General features: G+C 52.3%; 6 protein-coding genes across 6 annotated transcripts; 4 read left to right on the top strand and 2 right to left on the bottom strand.

The window, feature by feature from the left end:
* Window positions 1-1,080: 1,080 nt before the first annotated feature.
* P152DRAFT_192742 (short-chain dehydrogenase) lies at window positions 1,081-2,625 on the bottom strand. Its single transcript, XM_033674267.1, has 5 exons — window positions 2,284-2,625; window positions 1,714-2,201; window positions 1,540-1,666; window positions 1,319-1,462; window positions 1,081-1,251 (listed from the first exon to the last, which is right to left on the bottom strand). Exons 1-5 carry the CDS (start codon window positions 2,372-2,374, stop codon window positions 1,094-1,096), a joined length of 1,008 nt encoding a protein of 335 aa, XP_033537301.1. The 5' UTR covers window positions 2,375-2,625; the 3' UTR covers window positions 1,081-1,093.
* Window positions 2,626-2,877: 252 nt separating this feature from the next.
* P152DRAFT_471077 (uncharacterized protein) lies at window positions 2,878-4,290 on the bottom strand (the record flags this gene model as incomplete). The annotated part of the gene is made up of 2 exons (XM_033681025.1): window positions 2,878-3,270; window positions 3,325-4,290. The coding sequence occupies 2 exons, from the start codon at window positions 4,288-4,290 to the stop codon at window positions 2,878-2,880; spliced, it is 1,359 nt and encodes a 452-aa protein (XP_033537300.1).
* A 1,728-nt stretch (window positions 4,291-6,018) lies between these two features.
* Window positions 6,019-7,961, top strand: P152DRAFT_464462 (uncharacterized protein; the record flags this gene model as incomplete). Its single annotated transcript, XM_033680569.1, has 3 exons — window positions 6,019-6,774; window positions 6,828-7,630; window positions 7,745-7,961. The coding sequence occupies 3 exons, from the start codon at window positions 6,019-6,021 to the stop codon at window positions 7,959-7,961; spliced, it is 1,776 nt and encodes a 591-aa protein (XP_033537299.1).
* Window positions 7,962-8,823: 862 nt separating this feature from the next.
* Window positions 8,824-10,544, top strand: P152DRAFT_511785 (alpha/beta-hydrolase; the record flags this gene model as incomplete). The annotated part of the gene is made up of 2 exons (XM_033682724.1): window positions 8,824-9,113; window positions 9,178-10,544. 2 exons carry the CDS (start codon window positions 8,824-8,826, stop codon window positions 10,415-10,417), a joined length of 1,530 nt encoding a protein of 509 aa, XP_033537298.1. The 3' UTR covers window positions 10,418-10,544.
* A 445-nt stretch (window positions 10,545-10,989) lies between these two features.
* Window positions 10,990-12,151, top strand: P152DRAFT_429878 (uncharacterized protein; the record flags this gene model as incomplete). Its single annotated transcript, XM_033677374.1, has 5 exons — window positions 10,990-11,079; window positions 11,196-11,256; window positions 11,308-11,448; window positions 11,501-11,785; window positions 11,845-12,151. The coding sequence occupies 5 exons, from the start codon at window positions 10,990-10,992 to the stop codon at window positions 12,093-12,095; spliced, it is 828 nt and encodes a 275-aa protein (XP_033537297.1). The 3' UTR covers window positions 12,096-12,151.
* A 188-nt stretch (window positions 12,152-12,339) lies between these two features.
* On the top strand, window positions 12,340-13,452 carry P152DRAFT_511783 (uncharacterized protein; the record flags this gene model as incomplete). Its single annotated transcript, XM_033682723.1, has 3 exons — window positions 12,340-13,028; window positions 13,083-13,272; window positions 13,326-13,452. The coding sequence occupies exons 1-3, from the start codon at window positions 12,794-12,796 to the stop codon at window positions 13,450-13,452; spliced, it is 552 nt and encodes a 183-aa protein (XP_033537296.1). The 5' UTR covers window positions 12,340-12,793.
* Between the last annotated feature and the right edge of the window lie 380 nt (window positions 13,453-13,832).

Genomic DNA, 13,832 nt, shown 5'->3' with positions numbered 1-13,832 from the left:
TAGGTGATATTGCTGATTAGTTAGGGCTATCACCTAATTATTAGGACCGGCTATTTTCTTCGTTCTTCTACATCGTTCAACAATTACCTCATACTTCAAACTGGAATAAACGAAATGGCAAGACAGTTCGGATAACCCCCATGCCCTGTAGGGCTAGGATCTCTGCACCACTCCCAGAACGGCCAGAAAGTCTATTTTGGAGGCGTCTTCAACTTAAGGCCAGATCAGAGGCGCAACCTGATGGCAAATATCCAAGAATGGGACGACGTGTCCGACTTGGTATCATTGACATGGTATTCGTGAAGACCCGGAAGCTTGGGAAATGTCGGCTTAGCTAAGAATTCTCCTCGTTGTTCGCCTATGGACAGGAGGTGTAAGATTTATGTTGATCTTGAGGGTAGGATTCAACTCGTGAGTGTAAGATCGGATTCAAACATGCAAGAAAGGAGAAGTATCGATACGGAGGCCGAAATCTCGAAAGGCTCGATCCTGGAGATGGATCTAGAGACGAGAACCCGCAACGAATGACTGGACTTGAGGATTTGGTCCGGGAAGCTTCTATAAAGTCGACAGAAGGGGAAGAGCAACGAACTGGAAGCAGAGACGTAAGACACTCGGAGATGATTTGGGAACATGTGTCCCAGTCGGATTCTCCCTCGTCTAGGGTTGGCGATGTCTAACATTGTGTCTTAACTCTCGGTCGTTCAGGCCTATTTGGGGGAAGGTACTCTAATTCAGTCATATTCCGGAAGGGTTTAAGGAGCTCTCTATTGTTTCTGGTATAGGGACAATCAGTTCATTACCACTAATTCCAAGAAAACAGCTCAAATACGGGGTCGGTGGCGGTTGCGTTCTCATTGATTCCCATCGTATTGGCATGGATTAAGGGAGGCAACGGGAGACACACTGGATGGATGCCCATCGGGATTATTGAGGCAGCTGTAGAGGTTATATTGGGTATCCTGAATATATGCCACGTGAAATTACCCCTGAAGTTATATATAAATGGACACGCCGCTTCGTGTGGCCAGGAGCCCAAGGAAGGACCACTCTCGCTTCCCCCGTAATGTGTGCGGCATACCCCAGCCGGTCGCTATAAAGCCGGCCTCCTTCGACGCTCAAACGGCATCGCTCCCTTAATGCCGACGATCTCCTTGCTCAAAATCCACAGCCGCTCTGCAATCCGCTCATCGGTTGCGAAGTCTTCTGCTTCCTGGATTTGACAATCACCCAGATACGCGCCGGAGTGAGCTAGAATACCAATTAGAACTTACCGGGCGACTCGATGACATTTAGCCGAAGCATTGCTATTACGCACCTTGTAACTGGGGGTCAAGAGCCGCAAACAATATCGTAGAACATCCTTGCTGAGGGGACCTATCAAATGGTCCTTCAGCAACATCATTAGACTCTGAGGGGCCTGAGAATCCAGAAAAATGGCGATTGAGGTTCGTTTGGATTACTGGCGAGGACGAATCAGTCTTGTACACCGAAGCAGAGACACAGAAACCGAGATATCGATCGAGGGGTTGGACTTACTCCCTGGATGAAGACTAAAACTCGCAACCTCCCGACTCGCAACTTTCATGGACAATGACTTCGCCATCAGAATATTCGCAGTCTTCGACTGGCCATACGCTTCCCACCGCTTATACTTCTTTCCATTCTGCAGCCGATTAGAACCCCTCCCTGCCAAACCCCCCCATGACCTACCGAGAAGTTCAGATCCTCAAACCGGATCCCCGACCCCATATACGCCGCCGACGAGACATTCACCACCCTCGCTCCCACCCCCGCCTGCCTCATCCGCTCCAAAACCAACGCCGTCAACAAAAACGGTCCCAAATGATTCGCCGCCAAATGCATCTCCACCGGCCTCCCACCCCGCTCTCGAAACTCCCCGGCCGGCGCATACGGCACGCCCATCACCCCCGCGTTGTTGATCAACACATCGATGCGCTGGATCTGAGGATGGGCGAGCACGCGCTCCGCGGCGGCGTGGACCGAGGAGCGGCTGCTGAGGTCGATGGGGAAGAAGAAGGTTTGAACGCGGGGGTTGAGATGCTGGATTTGAGAGAGGACGGGCGTCACGCGCGATTCGGTACGGCTGAGGAGGATGAGTTGGGCGGGGGTGCCTTTGCGGGCGAGGGAGAGGGCGGTTTCGGCGCCGAGGGAGTGGGCGCTGGCGCCGGTGATGAGGACTGGAGGGCATGTTAATGTATGTCTGGATGTTTGTAGACGAACAAGGGGGTGGGGTGTAGTGGATCCATCCTTCTGACTTACAAGTCTTCCCATTGACCTCGTTTGCGAACGCTTCGACAATTTCATCGCCAGTCGTTGAGGACCCGAAGCGGTCCTGGTCGGCCATGATCATGCAGCATGAGAAAGGCGACGACCTAAACTTCACACAATCCGGAAATATTACGAATTTACAATTACATATCCATCATGTTGAAAGATGGAGACTGGAAGTTCGAGATACTCCGACTCTTTGGGACACGACCAGGCCGGCCGATGGTCTGATGCCCCCCTCTTCCAAGCTTGTGATCGTCGGAACCATGGAGGCGTAAATGAACCGAATGCACGTGGAGAAGCAAGGGGCTAGCGGACTAATTCCGCTTTCGGCATGTTTGATGTAAATTGTGGATGCGATCGGGAGATTCTCCTCCGAAACTCCTTCATCTCGTATGAATTTGGGAGGCGGATTTAAACACGCCCACGTATATCCCATGGCGCGATTTCCGGCTGAAGGCTGGATGTTGCTAAAGACTCGAGGAATGTAACTGCGCTTGCGAATATTAGGGAGACTAAAACCTCCCAACGTTCATAATCGTTACGAGCGACCTGGTACGGTATTACTATAGCGGCGACAAACCTTCATTGCCTCCCCACCGCTGTCCACTTCCGTCCCAGACGCCCCACATTCCCAAAGCAGACGCAACTGCAGAACAAAACGGAAGAAAACCAAGTCGCGACGCCGATGAGTTCGCGATCTTTCCAGCTCGCCCATTCCAACGTCCCATTCCCACGGATGAGTCCGCCGCCTACAATCGCTGAAGTTGCGGATGAATTCCCGAATTGCGAGAAGGACGACGTGGGACCGGGGACGAGCTGGGCGTTGGTGAGGAGGAGCACCACGGTCCCGGCGAGGCCGACGACAGAGGAGAGTGCGAGGCCTGCGGAGGTGCGGTCGAGGAGATACCACAGGACGGGATTCGCTAATGAGAGCGTGACGGATGCCTGAGTGGTGGATGTCCATGGGAGTTTGCGCTGCAGCGGGTTAGCATCTTGAACATCCTTCCCTAAATTCAAATATAAACCTACGATGGCGAATGCAATCCCAACGAAAGCCCCCACTCCCCGCACGAAGTCAGGCCACCCCAACTGCCCCCTCTCTCCGGCTCTCCCACTGGAGTTTTCCATCAATCTCCCGACCCAATCCTTCCCGAGCTTCTCGGCCCATAACCTGTCTACCCACGGTAGTAGCTTGCCCCAAAGCACCCCACACGTCCCCCAGAACGCAAGATAGGCCCAACTGCGGCTATTGAGGGCGGACATCGGTACTGGCGTGAGGTTCTGGTTGTCGTGTAGGTGAGAGATGAAGGATCCGTACAGCGTACCGACGATGAAGAGCGCGGTGGTGCGGAGGAAGAACAGCGAGAGACGGCGGGAGGCCGAGACTTTATGGGTCCTTCCACCTGGGCCTGCCAAGGATGTGCGTCTCGTAGTCCGTAAGTATTCCTCTCTTCTATCATTCGTGCTGCTCCGGGCGCTCGAATAATCCTTCCAGCTTGACGCGCCGCTCCGTCTGCACGAGGATATGTGGCTCAGCCGGTCGCGTAGGCTCGCGGGGTTGACTTCCGTACCGGGAGCATGTCCGCCGCTATAGCTCATCGTGAGATCGCCCCCCGAGTCGTCGTCCCATCCACTCATTCTGTGAGCGGGAGTCTCTGCGCCGGTGCTCCACGGTGTTGCTGCCTCGGACACGTCGATGCTTTCCGACGTGGTAATCGATGGACCGAAGATGCCGACCAGGGTGGAGGAGGTGAGGTTCATGACGGAGCGGGTGCGGGACGGCGGGTCAGTTGCGTCATGGTTGCGATCGGACCCTGAGAGGATGGAAGGACTTGTGGGGGAGTGGGCGACCTGCTCGCTGGAGTTCTGGGTGTTTGACTCGAGGGGCCTGGCTGAAGAGAACTCTGATGTGGAGGGAGAAGGGGAGGGACTCTCCATGTTGAGTTCAAAAGGGCGACGGGGGCGAGGACGGAGGATTGGAGGATTGGAGGACATGATCGCAGGGTCCTATGGAAGTGGGTAAGGTAGAAATACAAGCAATGAAGTGAAGAGGGGTTGGTTATTGCAACTGAAGGGTTGCTCGTAGAATATATATGCTCATGAATGGTGGTTTGAGCACAAGAACAGTTCGACAGCTGGTAAAGAGCACCTATACAATAGGGTCCGTAAGGTTGAGGTCGCACGCGGACGAGGAAATGAGGGTATCGCGACCGATGGAATGGATGGTGGTTGAGAGAAGTGATCAAGTTACACACAATTTAAGATAAACATAGGGATCGTTATAGGAAAGGAGAATAGAAGAGTCAACAGCAGGGTGAACGAAAGTCTGGTGATTATGAAGGAGGAATTAGAGTCATCTTGATTGGAAGCAGAACACGAAGTCAAGTGTGGAGAAGCTGGGATTTGGTGAAGCCATGTGATGGGCTCACCTGAACATCTCGCAACACTTACTACCTTCGGACTACTGTACGCATCTTCAATACACTATCGGAACATCGGACATCCTAATAAGAATACTGGTAACACTGTACCAGTATCTTATTAACTCATACTCCCAGTTATCGTCTTCCTTGCCTATAATAACCAACATCATACCCAAGTGTGTGATGCTTAGTAGCAGTTCAAGACACAGCATGATGGATCCCCTGCAAGAGTGACGAAGCAAAAGAAGTTATAATTACAAAATATTCTTCTCGTTTTTGTTCGTTCGATTGTTCTTAAGCATCCTGTATGGTCACAGTGGTGAGCCCTTTCTGAAGAGTGAAGACAAAGTATGTTTCACCGTTCTTCGGACTGAAAACCGGAGTTTCTCATGCTCGTGCCGGGCACTGCCCACAGACCCGTCAGACCGTCGTTCTATCTGCTTGCAAGGCGTTCCCATATTGGCTGCTGGTAATCGGACCAGTCGATCCATTATTTCTGTTTAGGTTTCTTTTCAAGTTCTGGCTTTATGCGAAATGTTCTGATATCTCTCGCACATCGACAGCTCATTGAGGTTGAGGGTGGCAGTTTGTATTCCTTCAGGCAAGCTTGAGTCCTTATTTTGCCGAGTCCTGTTAGTTGTTACCCTTGGATCTCCTGTCTTAATATACGAGGCTCCTAGTTTATATATACCTACCTAGGCGAAGCAATCCTGGGCATCCGTTACTGACGCCATGGAGCTCTGCATGCAGTAGGGCCCTAGAAGTCGAGAACCGAGGACGGAGTACGGAATAACATCACGACAGTATTCTGTACTTTGAGCACAACTACCCCACGAAATCGCAACAGCAACGAGGCCGGTGAAGTGGCGATGCCCTGCATTTACTTCCAGGCCCAGCCGCGGAGCCAGCCTATGGAGACACACCTCATGCCTTTTTCATTGGCTCACATTTATTTCTTCCTCAACCTCGCTTCAGTTTCACTTATTGAAGGTTTCAAACACCATGAGTGTGGCTGCATGAGAACGCTACTCGTGTCGACTGTCGAGTACTTCTGCTATTTTAAATCTATCAGACATGCATCGCGCGACGGGCTGGCATTATAATTCCCCCGATCATGTTCCAGACGAACTACTTGCAGTTGGACGAGTGGCTGCCGCCCATATCTGGTAAGGAGTACGTGCAGCAGTCCTCGATTCCCCTTCGATGATAGGTCGCCACTTCGTAAATAAGGAAAGATATTCATTACTTGACCGTTATTTCTTTTCTTGTCTGCATCCCCACCTGTTGATTTTGTCCAGTCATGCTGTGTTTCCGCCAGAGCGTTGTGGTGGTTCTCTTGTTCTATGCGCTGCCTAGCGCCACTGTCGATCTCGCACAGTGCAACATCGATATACAGGCGCGTTTGGATAACGGCACGCTTTCTCCATCAGATCCCATCTTCTATTACAATGGCACTTCATATCTGTCTCAGCGAGACGATCTTCAACTCACAATCCTAGGGTGCGAGACATCATGCCCGCATTCGCGAGATGAATTCTACGACGATATCGGACCACGGTTGTTAACATGGCTGATTCCGATCTTGCTGATGATCGGAAACATTCATCTTCCACGCATTGGATTCAAACATCGGGTGTTGATCATCTTCCACCACATTGGAGACCCCATAGATGCTATGTGGTCGCTTTTAACCAAAGCTGAGGTTTGGAGTCGTTTTTATTCCATGGCGCAATGGAACTCCGACGGACGTCCTGACGCGTCGTCCAACCCTGGAACCCAGGCTGTGATTTGGTGTGCGATTGAAGAGCTCACGGGAGATATGGGGAGTGTCGTCTCACTTTTGCGAGAAATCCACAGTGAATCTGGCCATACCCTCAGTCGAGACGACTTGAACCACATCCTGGCCGAGACGGCAGACGAATTGGTTGACAGCCGTACGAACGAGGTCTTACGAGCGCTGTTGGTGATCTTTAACTACCTGTGGAGCATCATCGCGGCATTCGTGCCTTCGATTGGCGGCACATCATCTAGTCAACCAGGTGGCCGAATTGGTACTGTGGGTGACTCCAATACCTTGTTGTCTGTCCAACAGAACTAAAGCAATTCTAGGCCATGTTCCTGAGTTTCATCATTAACTCCGTGATGCTCAGCAACACTCTCTCGGGGTTCTCCTCAAGACGAACTTGCCTGCGAATCCTCGAACGTTACAACCGGACTGTCAAAGAGCGGGGTCACCGCGATCAGCATCTGTTTTCGAAAATCAAAGCCAGGACGTCGACTTGGTTCTTCCACGGGAAGAATAAGAAGGCCCAGCCCGACGACTACATTGATGCTCAACCATGGAATGGTGCAGTTTATTGCTTCCGGCCGAACAAGAAACTGGTGCCTAGCCATACGCCAGGCGACCGATCTCCGTTCATCTTACTAATTCTCGCTGCCTTGCCTGTTCTGGCATCCGTTTCCTGTGCATTCGCTATTATTTGGATTACACCCACTATCGGACTCAGTTGTCGCAATCTTTGGGTTCTCAGCCTCGGCCTTGTCTTCTTGGTTTCTCCTATCCTCACTTGGGTATTCTCACTGGTGGCTAGCGGAAAGTATCATTGGTACCTCACCACAGCAAAAGATGCCATGATCTCACTTTCCGTCCTCACCATCGTCATCCTCTCCAGCACCGGTCTCTTCAACACCTGCTGGTGCTGGAGCGCCGTGTACAGCCTAGGCATCCACGCCCACGTCATCCTCGACCCCATCGACGAGCGCAAACACTACGGCCTCACCCTCTACCCCACCCTCGTCGGCATCTGCCTTGGCCTCCAACTCTTTGCCTACATTTCCATGTACCTCATCATGCGCCCCGGCGCCCACGTCTTCCGCCTCAGCGAAGACGAGAAGATGGCCAACTACCGCACGTCGCACGGCTGGGACCGCGACCCCGACACTGAACTCTCCCCGCTGCCCACCTCCGCGAAGAATACCCCCAACTGGCCGCTGATCACGCCGCCGGACGATGGGAGACATGGTAGTCTGGGGGAGGACTTCATGACCTTGCCGCCGCCGGCGATCAGCCCGTCACTGGGTCCGTCGCATCGACGGAGGAGCTCGGCCGCGTCAATCGGGGAGCGTGCGAGGAGTATGAGTTTTGGGGAGCCGTCGCCGATTTCTTCGGGGGCGTTGTCGCCGGAATGGCAGGCGTCGGAGCACCCGCTTCTTGGTTCTCCTCGGCGAGGTGAACGCTCTTGATGGTCAGCTTCGTGGCTAGGGTGCGGTTTATTGGAATTTTTCTATCGAAGCGTCTGGTCGTTTGGAGTTGATATGTATGTGCCTATGCGGTTGTGGGGCTTCCTTTTCTTGATCATACCTGGAGCTGGGCATTCGGAGAGGGCTTGTTCCCCAGCCACCTGGCGTATATATCTACCACCCACCCCAAGCGGATTTCAGTCAAAGGCAAGATCTTTATGCACGGATATAGAGTGGAAGTATTGAAGCCGCGATTGAGGTATGCTTGTGTTGTCCAGTGTATCCCTGTCCTGGACCGAGTATTTGGCACTTTTGATACGATTCCTTGCGATACTCTACAATTGACAGAAGGGGTCCGGAAAAAAGGGATAATTGACCCCTCAATCCTCATAAACTCAAGTCCGCCACGCTCGTCAACTTCCGCCTAAACCAAATAGCGGGAACGCCTTTGCCAAACCTAAAGAGAGATCTTCAAGTACAAATTCCTATACGAGACATCATATCCACCATCTAAAATCGGGGGATTTCCGGTTTAACGACCGGTTCGCTTGGTATCGATCGACATATTCTCCCTCCCCCACTGATTCGTTGGAACCTGACACTTACTCGTTCTTGTCAGCACCTGAGATTCTTGTCTGCGGGGCGTATTCAGGCGAGAATCGCGGACGGAGGAACGTCTTGAAGTCAAGCCCGAGGTATTGCTAAATGATGATCTCTCATCCCAGGAGCTTGATCCCTGTATACTATCGGAAGAATTTCCACCCATCATATCTACCAGTAATTTGGAGTTTGACTGCTAACCGAAGCCATCATATATGTACGAATAGCCCGCAAGGTAGGAAACACTCTGGGACCCGTTAACAGGATGATGAAGCTAATACTCAGCGTACAGCTCCTCTTCAGTTGTGTCCTAGGTCAAGTGGCGGAGGAGGGCTTGACAGGGCGAGGACTCGTTAGCACGACAAATGGACCTGTCCTTGGCTTCAGAGACCATGGCATCCACACGTTCAAGAATATCCCTTATGGTGCCGACACAGCTAACACTCGATTCCAAGCGCCCCGGCGACCAGCTCCATGGACCGAACCGAAAGTCTGCACTGAGTATGGTTTCATCGCACCCCAGCCAACAGGGAACGACATCAACGGCACCGTACAGTCCGAAGATTGCCTGAACCTGAACATCTGGACACCGACGGTCAATCCTTCACCACGCGAACAGGAACTCCCGGTCCTCGTCTATTTTCATGGAGGGTACCGGCACGGTGAACGATGCGCTGTACGATGGGGTTCGGCTGGCGAAGACTCGAAATGTCGTGGTTGTGACGGTGAACCATCGCGTGAACGGGTTCGGTTACCTATATCTCGGAGGCGTGTCTTCTGACTACCAGAACGCAAACCCAGGGCAGGCCGATTTGATCCTCGCGCTTGAATGGGTCCGAGACAACATCGAGCGATTCGGCGGCGACAAAAACCGCATCACGATCTTCGGACAAAGCGGCGGAGGAGCCAAATGTGCGACATTGATGGCGCAACCAGCTGCGAAAGGCCTCTTCCACAGAGTTTGGACGATGAGCGGAGCCCAGATCACTGGACGGACTCTGGAACACGCCAAAGAGACGACGCAAACCGTGCTGGCCAAAGTATCGGGCGCGGACAACACGACGCGACTGTCGGCGCTGTTGAATATGTCGATGGAGGAATTACGCGTGGTGCTGTCGCCAGCAGGAAACAATTATGCGCCGGTTGTCGAGGGTTTGACGCTGCCTCGCGATCCATTCTTCCCCACCGCGAACGAGCAGTCGAGAGATATCCCGATGGTCATGGGCAACACGTACGACGAGACCCGCAATCTGATCGGCGGCTCCAACGAGACCTTATTCAACCTCACCTGGGAGACGCTCCCTGAGGCGATCGAGCGAAATGTTCGCCAGTATATCGGAAACATGACGGGCAGTCAGATCGCGTCCGACTACCGCACCCATTACCCAGAGCTTAGCCCGTCGGATGTCTTCTTTGCTGCTACCACGGCGGCGCGCTCATGGAAGAGCATGCAGGTGCAGCTGAACATCCGCGTCGCGCCACCCCATAGCCCGACGTGGGTGTACTATCTGCGCTGGCGGACGCCCACAAAGGAGGGTGCTGCTCACGCATTCGATATCCCGCTTGTTTTCAACAATCCCTCCGCGATGAAGCAAACCGCGGGGGCTCCAGGCGTGGGTCAGCTGGCGGACGACGCGAGCTTGTTCCTCGCCAACTTTGCGACAACAGGGGATCCGAATGGGTTTCGTGGGGGGAAGGATCCCAGAGATGGTGGAAGGAAACGGGATTATTGGCCACGATATGAGGTGTCGGAGAGACGCAGTATGCTGTTTGATGTTCCGGTTGAAGTCGTGAGCGACGATAGGGGATGGGAGCGAGAGTACTTTATGAACGAGATATATATTCAGCCCGGGACGTGATGGCAGGATATGTAGATATATCGTGATAGATCACCTAATTATATAACTATTTCACTTTGATTACCGGTGGTCAAATTCGTAAACGCATGGGCTCAAGAATCTTATTTGCACGGGGCAGAAGTGATAGATGAGGTGAGGTCCGGCAGACGACGGCAGCTGATGACGCACGCCATTCCTTCGCCTGCTCGTGCATCCATATGGTATCTCTAATTAGGCTCCAGTTGATCAATAAGCATACAGAATTCACTAACATCCCGGACAACGGCACATGCAGTTGGAACGTGATGGAAAACTGACGCCCTTCTCAATCTCTATGGTTCTTCATTGAATGGGTTGAGAGGGAATTACGGTACATCTCTTTATAATTCTATTGCGCGTCCTTCGTGGTTTCTGTACCTGTTGCACCGTACTGTGGTATCCATACCATACTAGTCATTCGTCACCTTCTACACGCGGACTTGAGTTAAACATGACCAATACCCAGTTCATCGCATACGTTTGTCTTAGATGCATGACGTTGAATATATCTACCGCCGTTTTTCGCTCATTGCTAGGTTGAATCTTACGCCAAAATGCGGTTCTCGATCCCATATTCCAACTCCAACTCATCGGAAGCCCCGGTATGGGGGCCCATCACGTCACCCTTGAAGTATGTAGTTCCAGTCTAACAGCAAAGTGCTGCTGCCTACTATGCTAATGTGCCAACAATAGCTTCTGTGAAGAGGTATATCATGCGGATTTGATAATTGACCAGGAAGAGTAACCAACAGTCTGTTAGGATTATGTCGTCACTGTCTACATCGCCGAATTCATCAATGCCTTGACAAGCTTAATATACCGTGAACAATCCCGATCCTCAGATATGTTACATTAAGCTAACGAGGTTGCAGTTGGATATGCCTTCCACAGGCTTCACAGCGTCTCTACCTATGCGGAGGCATTCACGACCGCCTTGCCCTATGTAGGGCTTGCCTACGTCGGTATCTGCAGCGCGGCCTATCATACTCTCCTGAAAGCACCCGCTGAACTAGGTGGGATCTCACCATTGCAGTTAAGGTTACCACCCCTAACATGATTTCGTAGCGGATGAGCTTTCGATGCACTTTGCGACTGCGTGCGTACTGCACCGCATCTTTAGCTTCGACCAGCCGCCCCGCATCGCCTTGCGGAATGGCATAGTGCTCCTCTCGATCTTGATCGGATTCGTTGGAACCCAAAGCATCAAGCAAGACTTCCTCTGGCACGCTCTCCTCTGGGCTAGCATGCTCGCAGCCATCGGATGGAAGACGAGGAATGTGGTCCAGAAGAATTTCAAGAAAGGAGATCCAGCGAAGCGGCGGGCCACGAAAGTCGCTCGTCTCGGTGGAGGTAAGTCAATTTTTGAGACCAATCGCTTTTTCTTCAGGATGCTTATCTGGTATTTACAGTCTACTTCGGGGTTGGATACGCGATCTGGAATCTGGATTGGTTATTCTGCTCTCAGTTGACGTCCTTGAAGCGACAATGGGGCATGCCGTGGAGTTTTCTCCTGGAGTTCCATGGATGGTGGCATCTATTGACAGCTATGGGCGCGTACTCGTTCATGGCTCTGGTGGAGTTACTCGTAGATCAGAACAAACCAAAGCAAGAGCGTGGGCAACCCTTCGCCTGGCCAGTGTCTCTCTACTTATCACATTAAACCTAGAAGTTTAGAAGATACCTAATGATAGACCGATCTGTATGGCAACTTCTCAGTCAATCATCCAATCGGCCTAAACATGCCTCGGATGCATCCAAATAATGTTGGAGTGCGAAAGAGATGAAGACATTGCAGACGATTTGGCGATAAGGATACCGCCTCGAAATAGCGCATTCCAAACTAAAATGCTGCTTAAACTGGTCTAGACCTGCTCCGATTTGCCCACACTAAATGTATCCGGACCCGACGTCCTACATACAAGTGTTCTCGGGAGTTAGAATAATATACCCAGATTGCTATCCCCATGGCTGGTTCGCGGGAACCAGGCGCTACTTCGCAATATATATTGCCCACCCGCCCCATGACCAACAACTGATCGCACTGAAACGAGGCATTGAGGGGGACCCCAAGTAGTCGACACATATATTATCATCTTTTAATTATCCTCACGATGCGACGAATCAATCGGATCGCAGCGGCAAGGGCCTCACGACTTGCAATGCAGAAGAAACGCCTCGCCCGCCTTCCACTCTAACCGCCGAAATCTAAATCAAGCTCTAGGGTGCATTGCTTGACATGTGTCCGTCCGCCTTGGCCTATATAAATCCGGCTCGCGCCACGTTCCTGATCGACAAACCCGATCGTCCGAGCCCCACCTAACTCGAAACATCAGCCCGATACGCGAGATCTTCGCCAAGATGCGCAGCGCGATCCTCTTCTCTGCCCTTGCGGGCGTGGTGCTCGGCCATGGCGGACCGACCGGCGCGCTGGGAAATGCCAAAACGACAACGAACGCGGATAACATCATGTACCATGGTAGCCTGTCGAGCGATACGGTAACCGGGTCCATCGACATTGTTGCCGGCCCCGCTGGGAATGGGTTGTCTTATAGCCTGAAACTGACCAAGGCGCCGACAAACGTGGGTGCGCTATGTAAGTCACCGTCCCCGAAACTGTGTCATGAGCAGTGTGGCTTACTGTCGTCAGCGTACTATATCGCGACAAGCTCGGTGAAGGTCGGCGCAAGCTGCGATGCCCTTGGTGGCGTGTTCGATCCATATGTCCGAGGCGCGGACCCCGTTTGCGAGACTGATGACCCGGCGACGTGCCGGGTTGGGGATCTCAGTGGGAAATATGGGACATTGAGGGTGACGTCTACCGGAACGGGCACGAAATCGTGAGTCAAGCGCCTTTTAGATAGATGGGTCCGCGGCAGACTAACGGCAATAGGTTCTCCGACTTCTACACTTCGTCGACGATCGGAGACTTTGCGTTCGTCGGTAACCGGAGCATTGTCATTTCCGATTCGACGAACAAAGCGCATGCGTGCGCGAATTTCTTGAGGATGGAAATGTGACTTAGGTAGTAGTCCTAGGAGCACGAAATTATATCACGCGAGTTTCAGTGGATTTCCAGACAAAGTGAACACAAAGAGAAAGGCGTGAGGTAGCGACTGTCGATTCTGATAGGTACAGACTTAGACTGAATGAAAGAGAAAAAACATTCTAGTTAGACATCTTGATTGTTGGTGGCCGTGCCTGCATTCCCATGTCACGAAGCATTGTGGACGCCGTCGATGAAGCCGAGGGCTTGATAGTTCCGTGCGTCCACGAATGAGGAGGTTGGTGGAGGCGTATTTTCTTTCCTGACGGCGTACTGTTAGTCCACACATCTCCCGGCGCTCCGTAAATCCCATCTCTCTCGATCCTACTCCGAGCTTAGGCGTTTCGCAAAGGC

This window comes from Eremomyces bilateralis, assembly GCF_010015585.1.
Source record: "Eremomyces bilateralis CBS 781.70 unplaced genomic scaffold P152scaffold_3, whole genome shotgun sequence".
In the NCBI taxonomy this organism is placed as follows: Eukaryota; Fungi; Ascomycota; class Dothideomycetes; order Eremomycetales; family Eremomycetaceae; genus Eremomyces; species Eremomyces bilateralis.
This window is presented reverse-complemented; position numbering and strand designations above follow the sequence as displayed.